The following is a 15,625-nucleotide window of genomic DNA, read 5'->3' on the forward strand; positions in this document are numbered from 1 at the left end:
TGAAGACCTACAGGACAGGTTGTGACTAGGGGACAGTTAGACATGATGAAGACCTACAGGACAGGTTGTGACTAGAGGACAGTAACACATGATGAAGACCTACAGGACAGGCTGTGACTAGGGGACAGTAACACATGATGAAGACCTACAGGACAGGCTGTGACTAGGGGACAGTTAGACATGATGAAGACCTACAGGACAGGTTGTGACTAGGTGACAGTTAGACATGATGAAGACCTACAGGACAGGTTGTGACTAGGGGACAGTTAGACATGATGAAGACCTACAGGACAGGCTGTGACTAGGGGACAGTAACACATGATGAAGACCTACAGGACAGGCTGTGACTAGGGGACAGTAACACATGATGAAGACCTACAGGACAGGCTGTGACTAGGGGACAGTTAGACATGATGAAGACCTACAGGACAGGTTGTGACTAGGGGACAGTTAGACATGATGAAGACCTACAGGACAGGTTGTGACTAGGGGACAGTTAGACATGATGAAGACCTACAGGACAGGCTGTGACTAGGGGACAGTAACACATGATGAAGACCTACAGGACAGGTTGTGACTAGGGGACAGTAACACATGATGAAGACCTACAGGACAGGTTGTGACTAGGGGACAGTTAGACATGATGAAGACCTACAGGACAGGTTGTGACTAGGGGACAGTAAAACATGATGAAGACCTACAGGACAGGCTGTGACTAGGGGACAGTAACACATGATGAAGACCTACAGGACAGGTTGTGACTAGGGGACAGTAACACATGATGAAGACCTACAGGACAGGTTGTGACTAGGGGACAGTAACACATGATGAAGACCTACAGGACAGGTTGTGACTAGGGGACAGTAACACATGATGAAGACCTACAGGACAGGCTGTGACTAGGGGACAGTAACACATGATGAAGACCTACAGGACAGGCTGTGACTAGGGGACAGTAACACATGATGAAGACCTACAGGACAGGTTGTGACTAGGGGACAGTAACACATGATGAAGACCTACAGGACAGGTTGTGACTAGGGGACAGTTAGACATGATGAAGACCTACAGGACAGGCTGTGACTAGGGGACAGTTAGACATGATGAAGACCTACAGGACAGGTTGTGACTAGGGGACAGTTAGACATGATGAAGACCTACAGGACAGGTTGTGACTAGGGGACAGTTAGACATGATGAAGACCTACAGGACAGGCTGTGACTAGGGGACAGTAACACATGATGAAGACCTACAGGACAGGTTGTGACTAGGGGACAGTTAGACATGATGAAGACCTACAGGACAGGCTGTGACTAGGGGACAGTTAGACATGATGAAGACCTACAGGACAGGTTGTGACTAGGGGACAGTAACACATGATGAAGACCTACAGGACAGGTTGTGACTAGGGGACAGTTAGACATGATGAAGACCTACAGGACAGGTTGTGACTAGGGGACAGTTAGACATGATGAAGACCTACAGGACAGGTTGTGACTAGGGGACAGTTAGACATGATGAAGACCTACAGGACAGGTTGTGACTAGAGGACAGTAACACATGATGAAGACCTACAGGACAGGCTGTGACTAGGGGACAGTAACACATGATGAAGACCTACAGGACAGGCTGTGACTAGGGGACAGTTAGACATGATGAAGACCTACAGGACAGGTTGTGACTAGGTGACAGTTAGACATGATGAAGACCTACAGGACAGGTTGTGACTAGGGGACAGTTAGACATGATGAAGACCTACAGGACAGGCTGTGACTAGGGGACAGTAACACATGATGAAGACCTACAGGACAGGCTGTGACTAGGGGACAGTAACACATGATGAAGACCTACAGGACAGGCTGTGACTAGGGGACAGTTAGACATGATGAAGACCTACAGGACAGGTTGTGACTAGGGGACAGTTAGACATGATGAAGACCTACAGGACAGGTTGTGACTAGGGGACAGTTAGACATGATGAAGACCTACAGGACAGGCTGTGACTAGGGGACAGTAACACATGATGAAGACCTACAGGACAGGTTGTGACTAGGGGACAGTAACACATGATGAAGACCTACAGGACAGGTTGTGACTAGGGGACAGTTAGACATGATGAAGACCTACAGGACAGGTTGTGACTAGGGGACAGTAAAACATGATGAAGACCTACAGGACAGGCTGCCACTAGGGACAGTAACACATGATGAAGACCTACAGGACAGGTTGTGACTAGGGGACAGTAACACATGATGAAGACCTACAGGACAGGTTGTGACTAGGGGACAGTAACACATGATGAAGACCTACAGGACAGGTTGTGACTAGGGGACAGTAACACATGATGAAGACCTACAGGACAGGCTGTGACTAGGGGACAGTAACACATGATGAAGACCTACAGGACAGGCTGTGACTAGGGGACAGTAACACATGATGAAGACCTACAGGACAGGCTGTGACTAGGGGACAGTAACACATGATGAAGACCTACAGGACAGGTTGTGACTAGGGGACAGTAACACATGATGAAGACCTACAGGACAGTCTGTGACTAGGGGACAGTAACACATGATGAAGACCTACAGGACAGGTTGTGACTAGGGGACAGTAACACATGATGAAGACCTACAGGACAGGTTGTGACTAGGGGACAGTTAGACATGATGAAGACCTACAGGACAGGTTGTGACTAGGGGACAGTAACACATGATGAAGACCTACAGGACAGGTTGTGACTAGGGGACAGTTAGACATGATGAAGACCTACAGGACAGGTTGTGACTAGGGGACAGTAACACATGATGAAGACCTACAGGACAGGTTGTGACTAGGGGACAGTAACACATGATGAAGAACCTACAGGACAGGTTGTGACTAGGGGACAGTTAGACATGATGAAGACCTACAGGACAGGTTGTGACTAGGGGACAGTAACACATGATGAAGACCTACAGGACAGGCTGTGACTAGGGGACAGTAACACATGATGAAGACCTACAGGACAGGCTGTGACTAGGGGACAGTAACACATGATGAAGACCTACAGGACAGGTTGTGACTAGGGGACAGTTAGACATGATGAAGACCTACAGGACAGGTTGTGACTAGAGGACAGTAACACATGATGAAGACCTACAGGACAGGTTGTGACTAGGGGACAGTAACACATGATGAAGGGCTACAGGACAGGCTGTGACTAGGGGACAGTAACACATGATGAAGACCTACAGGACAGGCTGTGACTAGGGGACAGTTAGACATGATGAAGACCTACAGGACAGGTTGTGACTAGGGGACAGTTAGACATGATGAAGACCTACAGGACAGGTTGTGACTAGGGGACAGTTAGACATGATGAAGACCTACAGGACAGGTTGTGACTAGGGGACAGTAACACATGATGAAGACCTACAGGACAGGTTGTGACTAGGGGACAGTAACACATGATGAAGACCTACAGGACAGGTTGTGACTAGGGGACAGTTAGACATGATGAAGACCTACAGGACAGGTTGTGACTAGGGGACAGTAACACATGATGAAGACCTACAGGACAGGCTGTGACTAGGGGACAGTAACACATGATGAAGACCTACAGGACAGGCTGTGACTAGGGGACAGTTAGACATGATGAAGACCTACAGGACAGGTTGTGACTAGGGGACAGTTAGACATGATGAAGACCTACAGGACAGGTTGTGACTAGGGGACAGTTAGACATGATGAAGACCTACAGGACAGGTTGTGACTAGGGGACAGTAACACATGATGAAGACCTACAGGACAGGTTGTGACTAGGGGACAGTAACACATGATGAAGACCTACAGGACAGGTTGTGACTAGGGGACAGTTAGACATGATGAAGACCTACAGGACAGGTTGTGACTAGGGGACAGTAACACATGATGAAGACCTACAGGACAGTCTGTGACTAGGGGACAGTTAGACATGATGAAGACCTACAGGACAGGCTGTGACTAGGGGACAGTTAGACATGATGAAGACCTACAGGACAGGTTGTGACTAGGGGACAGTTAGACATGATGAAGACCTACAGGACAGGTTATGACTAGAGGACAGTTAGACATGATGAAGACCTACAGGACAGGTTGTGACTAGGGGACAGTTAGACATGATGAAGACCTACAGGACAGGCTGTGACTAGAGGACAGTTAGACATGATGAAGACCTACAGGACAGGTTGTGACTAGGGGACAGTAACACATGATGAAGACCTACAGGACAGGTTGTGACTAGGGGACAGTTAGACATGATGAAGACCTACAGGACAGGTTGTGACTAGGGGACAGTTAGACATGATGAAGACCTACAGGACAGGTTGTGACTAGGGGACAGTTAGACATGATGAAGACCTACAGGACAGGTTGTGACTAGAGGACAGTAACACATGATGAAGACCTACAGGACAGGTTGTGACTAGGGGACAGTTAGACATGATGAAGACCTACAGGACAGGCTGTGACTAGGGGACAGTTAGACATGATGAAGACCTACAGGACAGGTTGTGACTAGGGGACAGTTAGACATGATGAAGACCTACAGGACAGGTTGTGACTAGGGGACAGTTAGACATGATGAAGACCTACAGGACAGGCTGTGACTAGGGGACAGTAACACATGATGAAGACCTACAGGACAGGTTGTGACTAGGGGACAGTAACACATGATGAAGACCTACAGGACAGGTTGTGACTAGGGGACAGTTAGACATGATGAAGACCTACAGGACAGGTTGTGACTAGGGGACAGTAAAACATGATGAAGACCTACAGGACAGGCTGTGACTAGGGGACAGTAACACATGATGAAGACCTACAGGACAGGTTGTGACTAGGGGACAGTAACACATGATGAAGACCTACAGGACAGGTTGTGACTAGGGGACAGTAACACATGATGAAGACCTACAGGACAGGTTGTGACTAGGGGACAGTAACACATGATGAAGACCTACAGGACAGGCTGTGACTAGGGGACAGTAACACATGATGAAGACCTACAGGACAGGCTGTGACTAGGGGACAGTAACACATGATGAAGACCTACAGGACAGGCTGTGACTAGGGGACAGTAACACATGATGAAGACCTACAGGACAGGTTGTGACTAGGGGACAGTAACACATGATGAAGACCTACAGGACAGTCTGTGACTAGGGGACAGTAACACATGATGAAGACCTACAGGACAGGTTGTGACTAGGGGACAGTAACACATGATGAAGACCTACAGGACAGGTTGTGACTAGGGGACAGTTAGACATGATGAAGACCTACAGGACAGGTTGTGACTAGGGGACAGTAACACATGATGAAGACCTACAGGACAGGTTGTGACTAGGGGACAGTTAGACATGATGAAGACCTACAGGACAGGTTGTGACTAGGGGACAGTAACACATGATGAAGACCTACAGGACAGGCTGTGACTAGGGGACAGTAACACATGATGAAGACCTACAGGACAGGCTGTGACTAGGGGACAGTAACACATGATGAAGACCTACAGGACAGGTTGTGACTAGGGGACAGTTAGACATGATGAAGACCTACAGGACAGGTTGTGACTAGAGGACAGTAACACATGATGAAGACCTACAGGACAGGTTTGTGACTAGGGGACAGTAACACATGATGAAGGGCTACAGGACAGGCTGTGACTAGGGGGACAGTAACACATGATGAAGACCTACAGGACAGGCTGTGACTAGGGGACAGTTAGACATGATGAAGACCTACAGGACAGGTTGTGACTAGGGGACAGTTAGACATGATGAAGACCTACAGGACAGGTTGTGACTAGGGGACAGTTAGACATGATGAAGACCTACAGGACAGGTTGTGACTAGGGGACAGTAACACATGATGAAGACCTACAGGACAGGTTGTGACTAGGGGACAGTAACACATGATGAAGACCTACAGGACAGGTTGTGACTAGGGGACAGTTAGACATGATGAAGACCTACAGGACAGGTTGTGACTAGGGGACAGTAACACATGATGAAGACCTACAGGACAGTCTGTGACTAGGGGACAGTTAGACATGATGAAGACCTACAGGACAGGCTGTGACTAGGGGACAGTTAGACATGATGAAGACCTACAGGACAGGTTGTGACTAGGGGACAGTTAGACATGATGAAGACCTACAGGACAGGTTATGACTAGAGGACAGTTAGACATGATGAAGACCTACAGGACAGGTTGTGACTAGGGGACAGTTAGACATGATGAAGACCTACAGGACAGGCTGTGACTAGGGGACAGTTAGACATGATGAAGACCTACAGGACAGGCTGTGACTAGGGGACAGTTAGACATGATGAAGGGCTACAGGACAGCCTCCAGTCCATTCGTCTCTCTAATCTTCCTCTGACTTCTTCTAAGGGTATCCCATATTGAAAAACACATTGGACTTTTACAAGGTGATATATTGAAGTAGTAAGTCTCATGTATTCAAAGATTGCTTCCTGTCCTTGTTAGTTGTGAAGAGACTTCCGGAACATGTCCAAGTGGACGACCCTGCAGTGGTGAAAAAACTGGCCAAGAAGTTGGAAAGACAACAGGTTTGTGGCAATGTTATTGACATTATACAATATGCTGCTGTCTGTCCTCAAGGTATTGCTTGACTAACAGATGCTCCTATCCAAAATGACTTACAGGAGTAATTAAGGTTACGTGCCTTGCTCACATTCAGATTTTTGTTGTTGTTGTTGTTGCCCTAGTTGGGTCAGGGATTTGAACCAGCAACCTTTCGGGTTAGTGACCCAACGCTCTCAACCGCTAGGCTGTCTGCCACCCCTGACTTGCTAGTACAAACTGAAATTCGTCATCTCAGTACAGATTTACATTGTCAGTGTTTCCCCTGGATTCATTTCCAGCCAAGGCGTTACACCACCCCACATCAACATCCAGTGTCTTTTTATAACCAGCGTTTTATAAAGCTATATAATGGTATGGGGGAAACATTTGGATTAGTTATACATGAAAATATAAACTCAGCAAAAAAAAGAAACGCCCTCTTTTTCAGAACCATGTCTTTCAAAGACAATTTGTAAAAAATCTAAATAACTTTACTGATTTGATTTGATTTTATTTGGATCTCTTTTAGTCCCCATTTGGACTAATCTTCCAAGAGTCCTTAAATATTAAAATACAATTTATATATGAACAGATTTTCACATATAACACACTATTTCAAACATACATAATATACTAACTTCACAGATCTTCATTGTAAAGGGTTTTAACACTGTTTCCCTATGCTTGTTCAATGAACCATAAACAATTAATGAACATGCACCTGTGGAACGGTCGTTAAGACACTAACAGCTTACAGACGGTAGGCAATTAAGGTCACAAAAGAGGGACACTAAAGAGGGCTTTCTACTGACTCTGAAAAACACCAAAAGAAAGATGCCCAGGGTCCCTGCTCATTTGCGTGTACGTGCCTTAGGTATGCTGCAAGGAGGCATGAGGACTGCAGATGTGGCCAGGGCAATAAATTGCAATGTCCGTACTGTGAGACGCCTAAGACAGCGCTACAGGGAGACAGGACGGACAGCTGATCGTCCTCGCAGTGGCAGACCACGTGTAACAACACCTGCACAGGTTCGGTACATCCGAACATCACACCTGCGAGACAGGTACAGGATGGCAACAACAACTGCCCGAGTTACACCAGGAACGCACAATCCCTCCATCAGTGCTCAGACTGTCTGCAATAGGCTGGGAGAGGCTGCACTGAGGGCTTGTAGGCCTGTTGTAAGGCAGGTCCTCACCAGACATCACCGGCAACAACGTCGCCTATGGGCCAACCCCACCGTCGCTGGACCAGACAGGACTGGCAAAAAGTGCTCTTCACTGACGAGTCGTGGTTTTGTTTCACCAGGGGTGATGGTCGGATTCGCGTTTATCATCGAAGGAATGAGCATTACACCGAGGCCTGTACTCTGGAGCGGGATCGATTTGGAGGTGGAGGGTCCGTCATGGTCTGGGGCGGTGTGTCACAGCATCATCGGACTGAGCTTGTTGTCATTGCAGGCAATCTCAACGCTGTGCGTTACAGGGAAGATATCCTCCTCCCTTATGTGGTAACCTTCCTGCAGGCTCATCCTGACATGACCCTCCAGCGTGACAATGCCACCAGCCATACTGCTCGTTCTGTGCTTGATTTCCTACAAGACAGGAATGTCAGTGTTCTGCCATGGCCAGCGAAGAGCCTTGATCTCAATCTCATTGAGCACGTTTGGGACCTGTTGGATCGGAGGGTGAGGGCTAGGGCCATTCCCCAAAGAAATGTCCGGGAACTTGCAGGTGCCTAGGTGGAAGAGTGGGATAACATCTCACAGCAAGAACTGGCAAATCTGGTGCAGTCCATGAGGAGGAGATGCACTGCAGTACTTAATGCAGCTGGTGGCCACACCAGATACTGACTGTTACTTTTGATTTTGACCCCCCCCCCCTTTGCTCGGGGACACATTATTCCATTTCTGTTAGTCACATGTCTGTGGAACTTATTCAGTTTATGTCTCAGTTGTTGAATCTTGTTATGTTCATACAAATATTTACACATGTTAAGTTTGCTGAAAATAAACACAATTGACAGTGAGAGGACGTTTATTTATTTTTTCCTGATTTTATAAGGATATAACAAGCAGTAAGCTAAACTTCACAGCATTAACTACCTATGCTTCTATTCTGTGCATCACATTTTTTTTTCAGACGCGACCGCACGGCGCCACTATAAAGGTACTAGGTCTCAAGGTTCACTTTGTGTGAGGTTAAGGTTTGATTTTTTACCGTCTGTCTTTACCGTTTTGGTCAAGGCTGTTAAATGTCGTCAGCACCCGTCATCTTTACCTACCTTCCTGAGATAATGATACTAGTGTGTCTGTCTTTATACTTGACAGTAGAAAGAGAGAGAGAGAGAGAGAGAGAGAAAAAAACATGTTGATACATGAATCCAGGGTGCTGGACAACACTGTTCCAGTAGGTGGTGCTGGACAACACTGTTCCAGTAGGTGGTGCTGTACAACACTGTTCCAGTAGGTGGTGCTGTACAACACTGTTCCAGTAGGTGGTGCTGTACAACACTGTTCCAGTAGGTGGTGCTGTACAACACTGTTCCAGTAGGTGGTGCTGTACAACACTGTTCCAGTAGTGGGGCAGTACAACACTGTTCCAGTAGATGGTGCTGTACAACACTGTTCCAGTAGGTGGTGCTGTACAACACTGTTCCAGTAGGTGGTGCTGGACAACACTGTTCCAGTAGGTGGTGCTGGACAACACTGTTCCAGTAGGTGGTGCTGGACAACACTGTTCCAGTAGGTGGTGCTGGACAACACTGTTCCAGTAGGTGGTGCTGGACAACACTGTTCCAGTAGGTGGTGCTGGACAACACTGTTCCAGTAGGTGGTGCTGGACAACACTGTTCCAGTAGGTGGTGCTGGACAACACTGTTCCAGTAGGTGGTGCTGGACAACACTGTTCCAGTAGGTGGTGCTGGACAACACTGTTCCAGTAGGTGGTGCTGGACAACACTGTTCCAGTAGGTGGTGCTGTACATCACTGTTCCAGTAGGTGGTCCAGTCTTTTCTTGTTTTGTGATTAGCTCTGTTGCCCTACAGCACACAGCCTGCTTGCTGTGCAGGATTTGATGTGTTGTACATTTTATTGTAGAGACGGTGCAATCGGAAAGGATTCACAACCTTGTGCTTATTCCATATTTTGTTGTGTTATAATTAAAGTTGATTTAATTTCAATCTACACAATGTCAATCTACACAAAATACTCTTGTCAAAGTGGAAAAAAATCTCTTAACATTAAAAAAAAAAAACATGTGAAAAATAAAACACTAATATATATATTGATTAGATAAGTGTTCAACCCCCTGAGTCAATACATGTTAGAATCACCTTTGGCAGCAAGTACAGCTGTGAGTCTTTCTGGGTAAGTCTCTAAGAGCTTTGCACATCTGGATTGAACAATATCATCAAAAGAAAATTCAAGCTCTGTAAAGTTGGCTGTTAATCATTGCTGCACAGCCATTTTCAAGTCTTGCAACAAAAAAAATTCAAGTTGATTTTAAGTCAAACTATAACGAGGCCACTCAGGAAGATTAAATGTCTTCTTGGTAAGCAACTCCAGTGTAGATTCGTTCAGCTGAATGGTGAATTTGTCTCCCAGTGTCTGTTGGAAAGCAGACTGAACTAGGATTTTGCCTGTGCTCTATTCCGTTACTTTTTATCCTCCCCCCCCCAAAAAAAAACTCCCCAGTCCTTGGCGATGACAAGCATACCCATAACATGATGCAGCCACCACCGTGCTTGAAAATATGGAGCGTGATACTAAGTGATGTGTTGTATTGGATTTCCCCCTAACATAATGCTTTTTATTCAGGATATACAGTTAATTTCTTTGCCACATGTTTTGCAGTATTACTTTAATGCCTTGTTGCAAACCTGATGCAGGTTTTGGAATATTTGTATTCTTTACAGGTTTCCTTCTTTTCACTCTGTCATTTAGGTTAGTATTGTGGAGTAACTACAATGTTGTTGATCCATCTTCAGTTTTCTCCTATCACAACCATTAAACTCTGTAACTGTTTAAAAGTCACCATTGGCCTCATGGTGAAATCCCTGAGGAGTTTCCTTCCTCTCCGGCAACTGAGTTAGGAAGGAGGCCTGTATCTTTGTAGTGACTGGGTCTATTGATACACCATCTAAAGTGTAATTAATAACTTAACCATGCTCAAAGGGATATTAGTTAGGCCGTCATTGTAAATAAGAAGTTGTTCTTAACTGACTTGCCTAGTTAAATAAAGGTTAAATAAATAAAATATATATATATATATATATATATATAAATACATATATTCTGTTGGTAAACCTCCCTGTTTTTGTGGTTGAATCTGTGTTTGAAATTCACTGCACGACGGAGGGACCTTAGTTATCTGTATGTGGGATACGAAGATGAGGTAGTCATTACATAAATCCTGTTAAACACTATTATTGCACACAGAGAGAGTCCATGCTATTTATTATGTGACAAAGGGGTTTAAAACTTATTGACTCAAGACATTTCAGCTTTTCATTTTTAATTCATTTGTAAACATAAAAAAAACAAAAAAAATAACATGATTCCACTTTTGACATGATGGGGTATTGTGTGTAGGCCAGAGACACAAACAAAATGTGGAACAAGTCAAGGGATGTGAATACTTTCTGTATGATATATTTGTGTGTGTGTGTGTGTGTGTATGTGTTTCAGATCCCCCTACGATCTGACTATGGCTACAAAGTCAGCCTGTTCTCTCACCTGCACCAGTACAGCCGCAAAGCCCCGCTCACCCAACAACTCAGGTAACTACCTACCTTCCCCTACCCAGAGCCCCCCTCACCCAGCAACTCGGGTAACTACCTACCTGCCCCTACCCAGAGCCCCCCTCACCCAGCAACTCAGGTAACTACCTACCTGCCCCTACCCAGAGCCCCCCCTCACCCAGCAACTCAGGTAACTACCTACCTGCCCCTACCCAGAGCCCCCCTCACCCAGCAACTCAGGTAACTACCTACCTGCCCCTACCCAGAGCCCCCCTCACCCAGCAACTCAAAATCAAATCAAATCAAATTTATTTATATAGCCCTTCGTATATCAGCTGAAATCTCAAAGTGCTGTACAGAAACCCAGCCTAAAACCCCAAACAGCAAGCAATGCATGTGAAAAAGGCACGGTGGCTAGGAAAAACTCCCTAGGAAAAACTCCCTAGAAAGGCCAAAAACCTAGGAAGAAACCTAGAGAGGAACCAGGCTATGAGGGGTGGCCAGTCCTCTTCTGGCTGTGCCGGGTGGATATTATAACAGAACATGGTCAAGATGTTAAAATGTTCATAAATGACCAGCATGGTCAAATAATAATAATCATTGTAGTTGTCGAGGGTGCAACAAGCACGTCCGGTGAACAGGTCAGGGTTCCGTGGCCGCAGGCAGAACAGTTGAAACTGGAGCAGCAGCATGGCCAGGTGGACTGGGGACAGCAAGGAGTCATCATGCCAGGTAGTCCCGAGGCATGGTCCTAGGGCTCAGGTCCTCCGAGAGAGAGAAAGAAAGAAAGAGAGAAAGAGAGAATTAGAGAGAGCATTTTTAAATTCACACAGGACACCGGATAAGACAAGAGAATACTCCAGATGAAACAGACTGACCCTAGCCCCCCGGCACATAAACTACTGCAGCATAAATACTGGAGGCTGAGACAGGAAGGATCAGAAGACACTGTGGCCCCATCTGATGATACCCCCGGACAGGGCCAAACAGGCAGGATATAACCCCACCCACTTTGCCAAAGCACAGCCCCCACACCACTAGAGGGATGTCTACAACCACCAACTTACCGTCCGAAGACAAGGCCGAGTATAGCCCACAAAATCTCCGCCATGGCACAACCCAAGGGGGGGGCGCCAACCCAGACAGGAAGACCACGTCAGTGACTCAACCCACTCAACCCCTCCCATGGACGGCATGGAAGAACACCAGTAAGCCAGTGACTCAGCCCCTGTAATAGGGTTAGAGGCAGAGAATCCCAGTGGAAAGAGGGGAACCGGCAAGGCAGAGACAGCAAGGGCGGTTCGTTGCTCCAGCCTTTCCGTTCACCTTCACACCTTCAACTCAGGTAACTACCTACCCAGAACCCCCCTCACCCAACAACTCAGGTAACTACCTACCTGCCCCTACCCAGAGCCCCCCTCACCAAGCAACTCAGGTAACTACCTACCCAGAACCCCCCTCACCCAACAACTCTGGTAACTACCTACCTGCCCCTACCCAGAGCCCCCCTCACCCAGCAACTCGGGTAACTACCTACCTGCCCCTACCCAGAGCCCCCCTCACCCAACAACTCAGGTAACTACCTACCTACCCCTACCCAGAGCCCCCCTCACCCAGTAACTCAGGTAACTACCTACCTGCCCTACCCAGAGCCCCCCTCACCCAACAACTCAGGTAACTACCTACCTGCCCCTACCCAGAGCCCCCCTCACCCAACAACTCAGGTAACTACCTACCTGCCCCTACCCAGAGCCCCCCTCACCCAGCAACTCAGGTAACTACCTACCTGCCCCTACCCAGAGCCCCCCTCACCCAGCAACTCAGGTAACTACCTACCTGCCCCTACCCAGAGCCCCCCTCACCCAGCAACTCAGGTAACTACCTACCCAGAGCCCCCCTCACCCAGCAACTCAGGTAACTACCTACCTTCCCCTACCCAGAGCCCCCCCCCTCACCCAGCAACTCAGGTAACTACCTACCTGCCCTACCCAGAGCCCCCCTCACCCAGCAACTCAGGTAACTACCTACCTGCCCCTACCCAGAGCCCCCCTCACCCAGCAACTCAGGTAACTACCTACCCAGAGGCCCCCTCACCCAGCAACTCAGGTAACTACCTACCTGCCCTACCCAGAGCCCACCCAGCAACTCAGGTAACTACCTACCTTCCCCTACCCAGAGCCCCCCTCACCCAGCAACTCAGGTAACTACCTACCTGCCCTACCCAGAGCCCCCCTCACCCAGCAACTCAGGTAACTACCTACCTGCCCCTACCCAGAGCCCCCCTCACCCAGCAACTCAGGTAACTACCTACCTGCCCCTACCCAGAGCCCACCCAGCAACTCAGGTAACTACCTACCTTCCCCTACCCAGAGCCCCCCTCACCCAGCAACTCAGGTAACTACCTACCTGCCCTACCCAGAGCCCCCCCTCACCCAGCAACTCAGGTAACTACCTACCTTCCCCTACCCAGAGCCCCCCTCACCCAACAACTCAGGTAACTACCTACCTGCCCCTACCCAGAGCCCCCCTCACCCAGCAACTCAGGTAACTACCTACCCAGAGCCCCCCTCACCCAGAAACTCAGGTAACTACCTACCTGCCCCTACCCAGAGCCCCGCTCACCCAGCAACTCAGGTAACTACCTACCTGCCCTACCCAGAGCCCCCCTCACCCAGTAACTCAGGTAACTACCTACCTGCCTTCCCCTACCCAGAGCCCCCCTCACCCAGTAACTCAGGTAACTACCTACCTGCCCCTACCCAGAGCCCCCCTCACCCAGTAACTCAGGTAACTACCTACCTGCCCTACCCAGAGCCCCCCTCACCCAGCAACCCAGGTAACTACCTACCTGCCCTACCCAGAGCCCCCCTCACCCAACAACTCAGGTAACTACCTACCTTCCCCTACCCAGAGCCCCCCTCACCCAGCAACTCAGGTAACTACCTACCTGCCCCTACCCAGAGCCCCCCTCACCCAGCAACTCAGGTAACTACCTACCTGCCCTACCCAGAGCCCCCCCCTCACCCAGCAACTCAGGTAACTACCTACCTGCCCCTACCCAGAGCCCCCCTCACCCAGCAACTCAGGTAACTACCTACCCAGAGCCCCCCTCACCAGCAACTCAGGTAACTACCTACCTGCCCCTACCCAGAGCCCCCCCCCTCACCCAGCAACTCAGGTAACTACCTACCTTCCCCTACCCAGAGCCCCCCTCACCCAGCAACTCAGGTAACTACCTACCTGCCCCTACCCAGAGCCCCCCCCTCACCCAGCAACTCAGGTAACTACCTACCTGCCCCTACCCAGAGCCCCCCTCACCCAGCAACTCAGGTAACTACCTACCTGCCCCTACCCAGAGCCCCCCCCTCACCCAGCAACTCAGGTAACTACCTACCTGCCCCTACCCAGAGCCCCCCTCACCCAGCAACTCAGGTAACTACCTACCCAGAGCCCCCCTCACCCAGCAACTCAGGTAACTACCTACCTGCCCCTACCCAGAGCCCCCCCCTCACCCAGCAACTCAGGTAACTACCTACCTTCCCCTACCCAGAGCCCCCCTCACCCAGCAACTCAGGTAACTACCTACCTGCCCCTACCCAGAGCCCCCCTCACCCAGCAACTCAGGTAACTACCTACCTTCCCCTACCCAGAGCCCCCCTCACCCAGCAACTCAGGTAACTACCTACCTGCCCCTACCCAGAGCCCCCCTCACCCAGCAACTCAGGTAACTACCTACCTGCCCTACCCAGAGCCCCCCTCACCCAGCAACTCAGGTAACTACCTACCTGCCCTACCCAGAGCCCCCCTCACCCAGCAACTCAGGTAACTACCTACCTGCCCCTACCCAGAGCCCCCCCTCACCCAGCAACTCAGGTAACTACCTACCTGCCCCTACCCAGAACCCCCCTCACCCAGCAACTCAGGTAACTACCTACCTGCCCTACCCAGAGCCCCCAGAGCCCAGCAACTCAGGTAACTACCTACCTTCCCCTACCCAGAGCCCCCCTCACCCAGCAACTCAGGTAACTACCTACCTGCCCCTACCCAGAGCCCCCCTCACCCAGCAACTCAGGTAACTACCTACCTGCCCCTACCCAGAGCCCCCCTCACCCAGTAACTCAGGTAACTACCTACCTGCCCCTACCCAGAGCCCCCCTCACCCAGCAACTCAGTTAACTACCTACCTGCCCTACCCAGAGCCCCCCTCACCCAGCAACTCAGGTAACTACCTACCTGCCCTACCCAGAGCCCCCCTCACCCAACAACTCAGGTAA

The 15,625-nt window shown here is 49.2% G+C and overlaps 1 protein-coding gene and 1 long non-coding RNA gene across 2 annotated transcripts in view; one reads left to right on the forward strand and one right to left on the reverse strand.

The window, feature by feature from the left end:
• Positions 1-15,625, forward strand: part of LOC115175171 (translation initiation factor eIF-2B subunit delta) — a 35,906-nt gene that overhangs the window by 6,159 nt on the left and 14,122 nt on the right. Inside the window, exons 5-6 of the mRNA XM_029734404.1 lie at positions 6,511-6,593; positions 11,299-11,390. Of these exons, the coding sequence (XP_029590264.1) occupies positions 6,511-6,593; positions 11,299-11,390 (175 nt within the window). The remainder of the gene's footprint in view (positions 1-6,510; positions 6,594-11,298; positions 11,391-15,625) is intronic.
• On the reverse strand, positions 13,261-14,821 carry LOC115175173 (uncharacterized). Its single transcript, XR_003871929.1, has 3 exons — positions 14,792-14,821; positions 13,426-13,474; positions 13,261-13,283 (listed from the first exon to the last, which is right to left on the reverse strand). It is a non-coding gene; the product is annotated as an uncharacterized LOC115175173 (long non-coding RNA).

The sequence above is a fragment of the Salmo trutta genome, chromosome 35, assembly GCF_901001165.1.
Source record: "Salmo trutta chromosome 35, fSalTru1.1, whole genome shotgun sequence".
In the NCBI taxonomy this organism is placed as follows: domain Eukaryota; kingdom Metazoa; phylum Chordata; class Actinopteri; order Salmoniformes; family Salmonidae; genus Salmo; species Salmo trutta.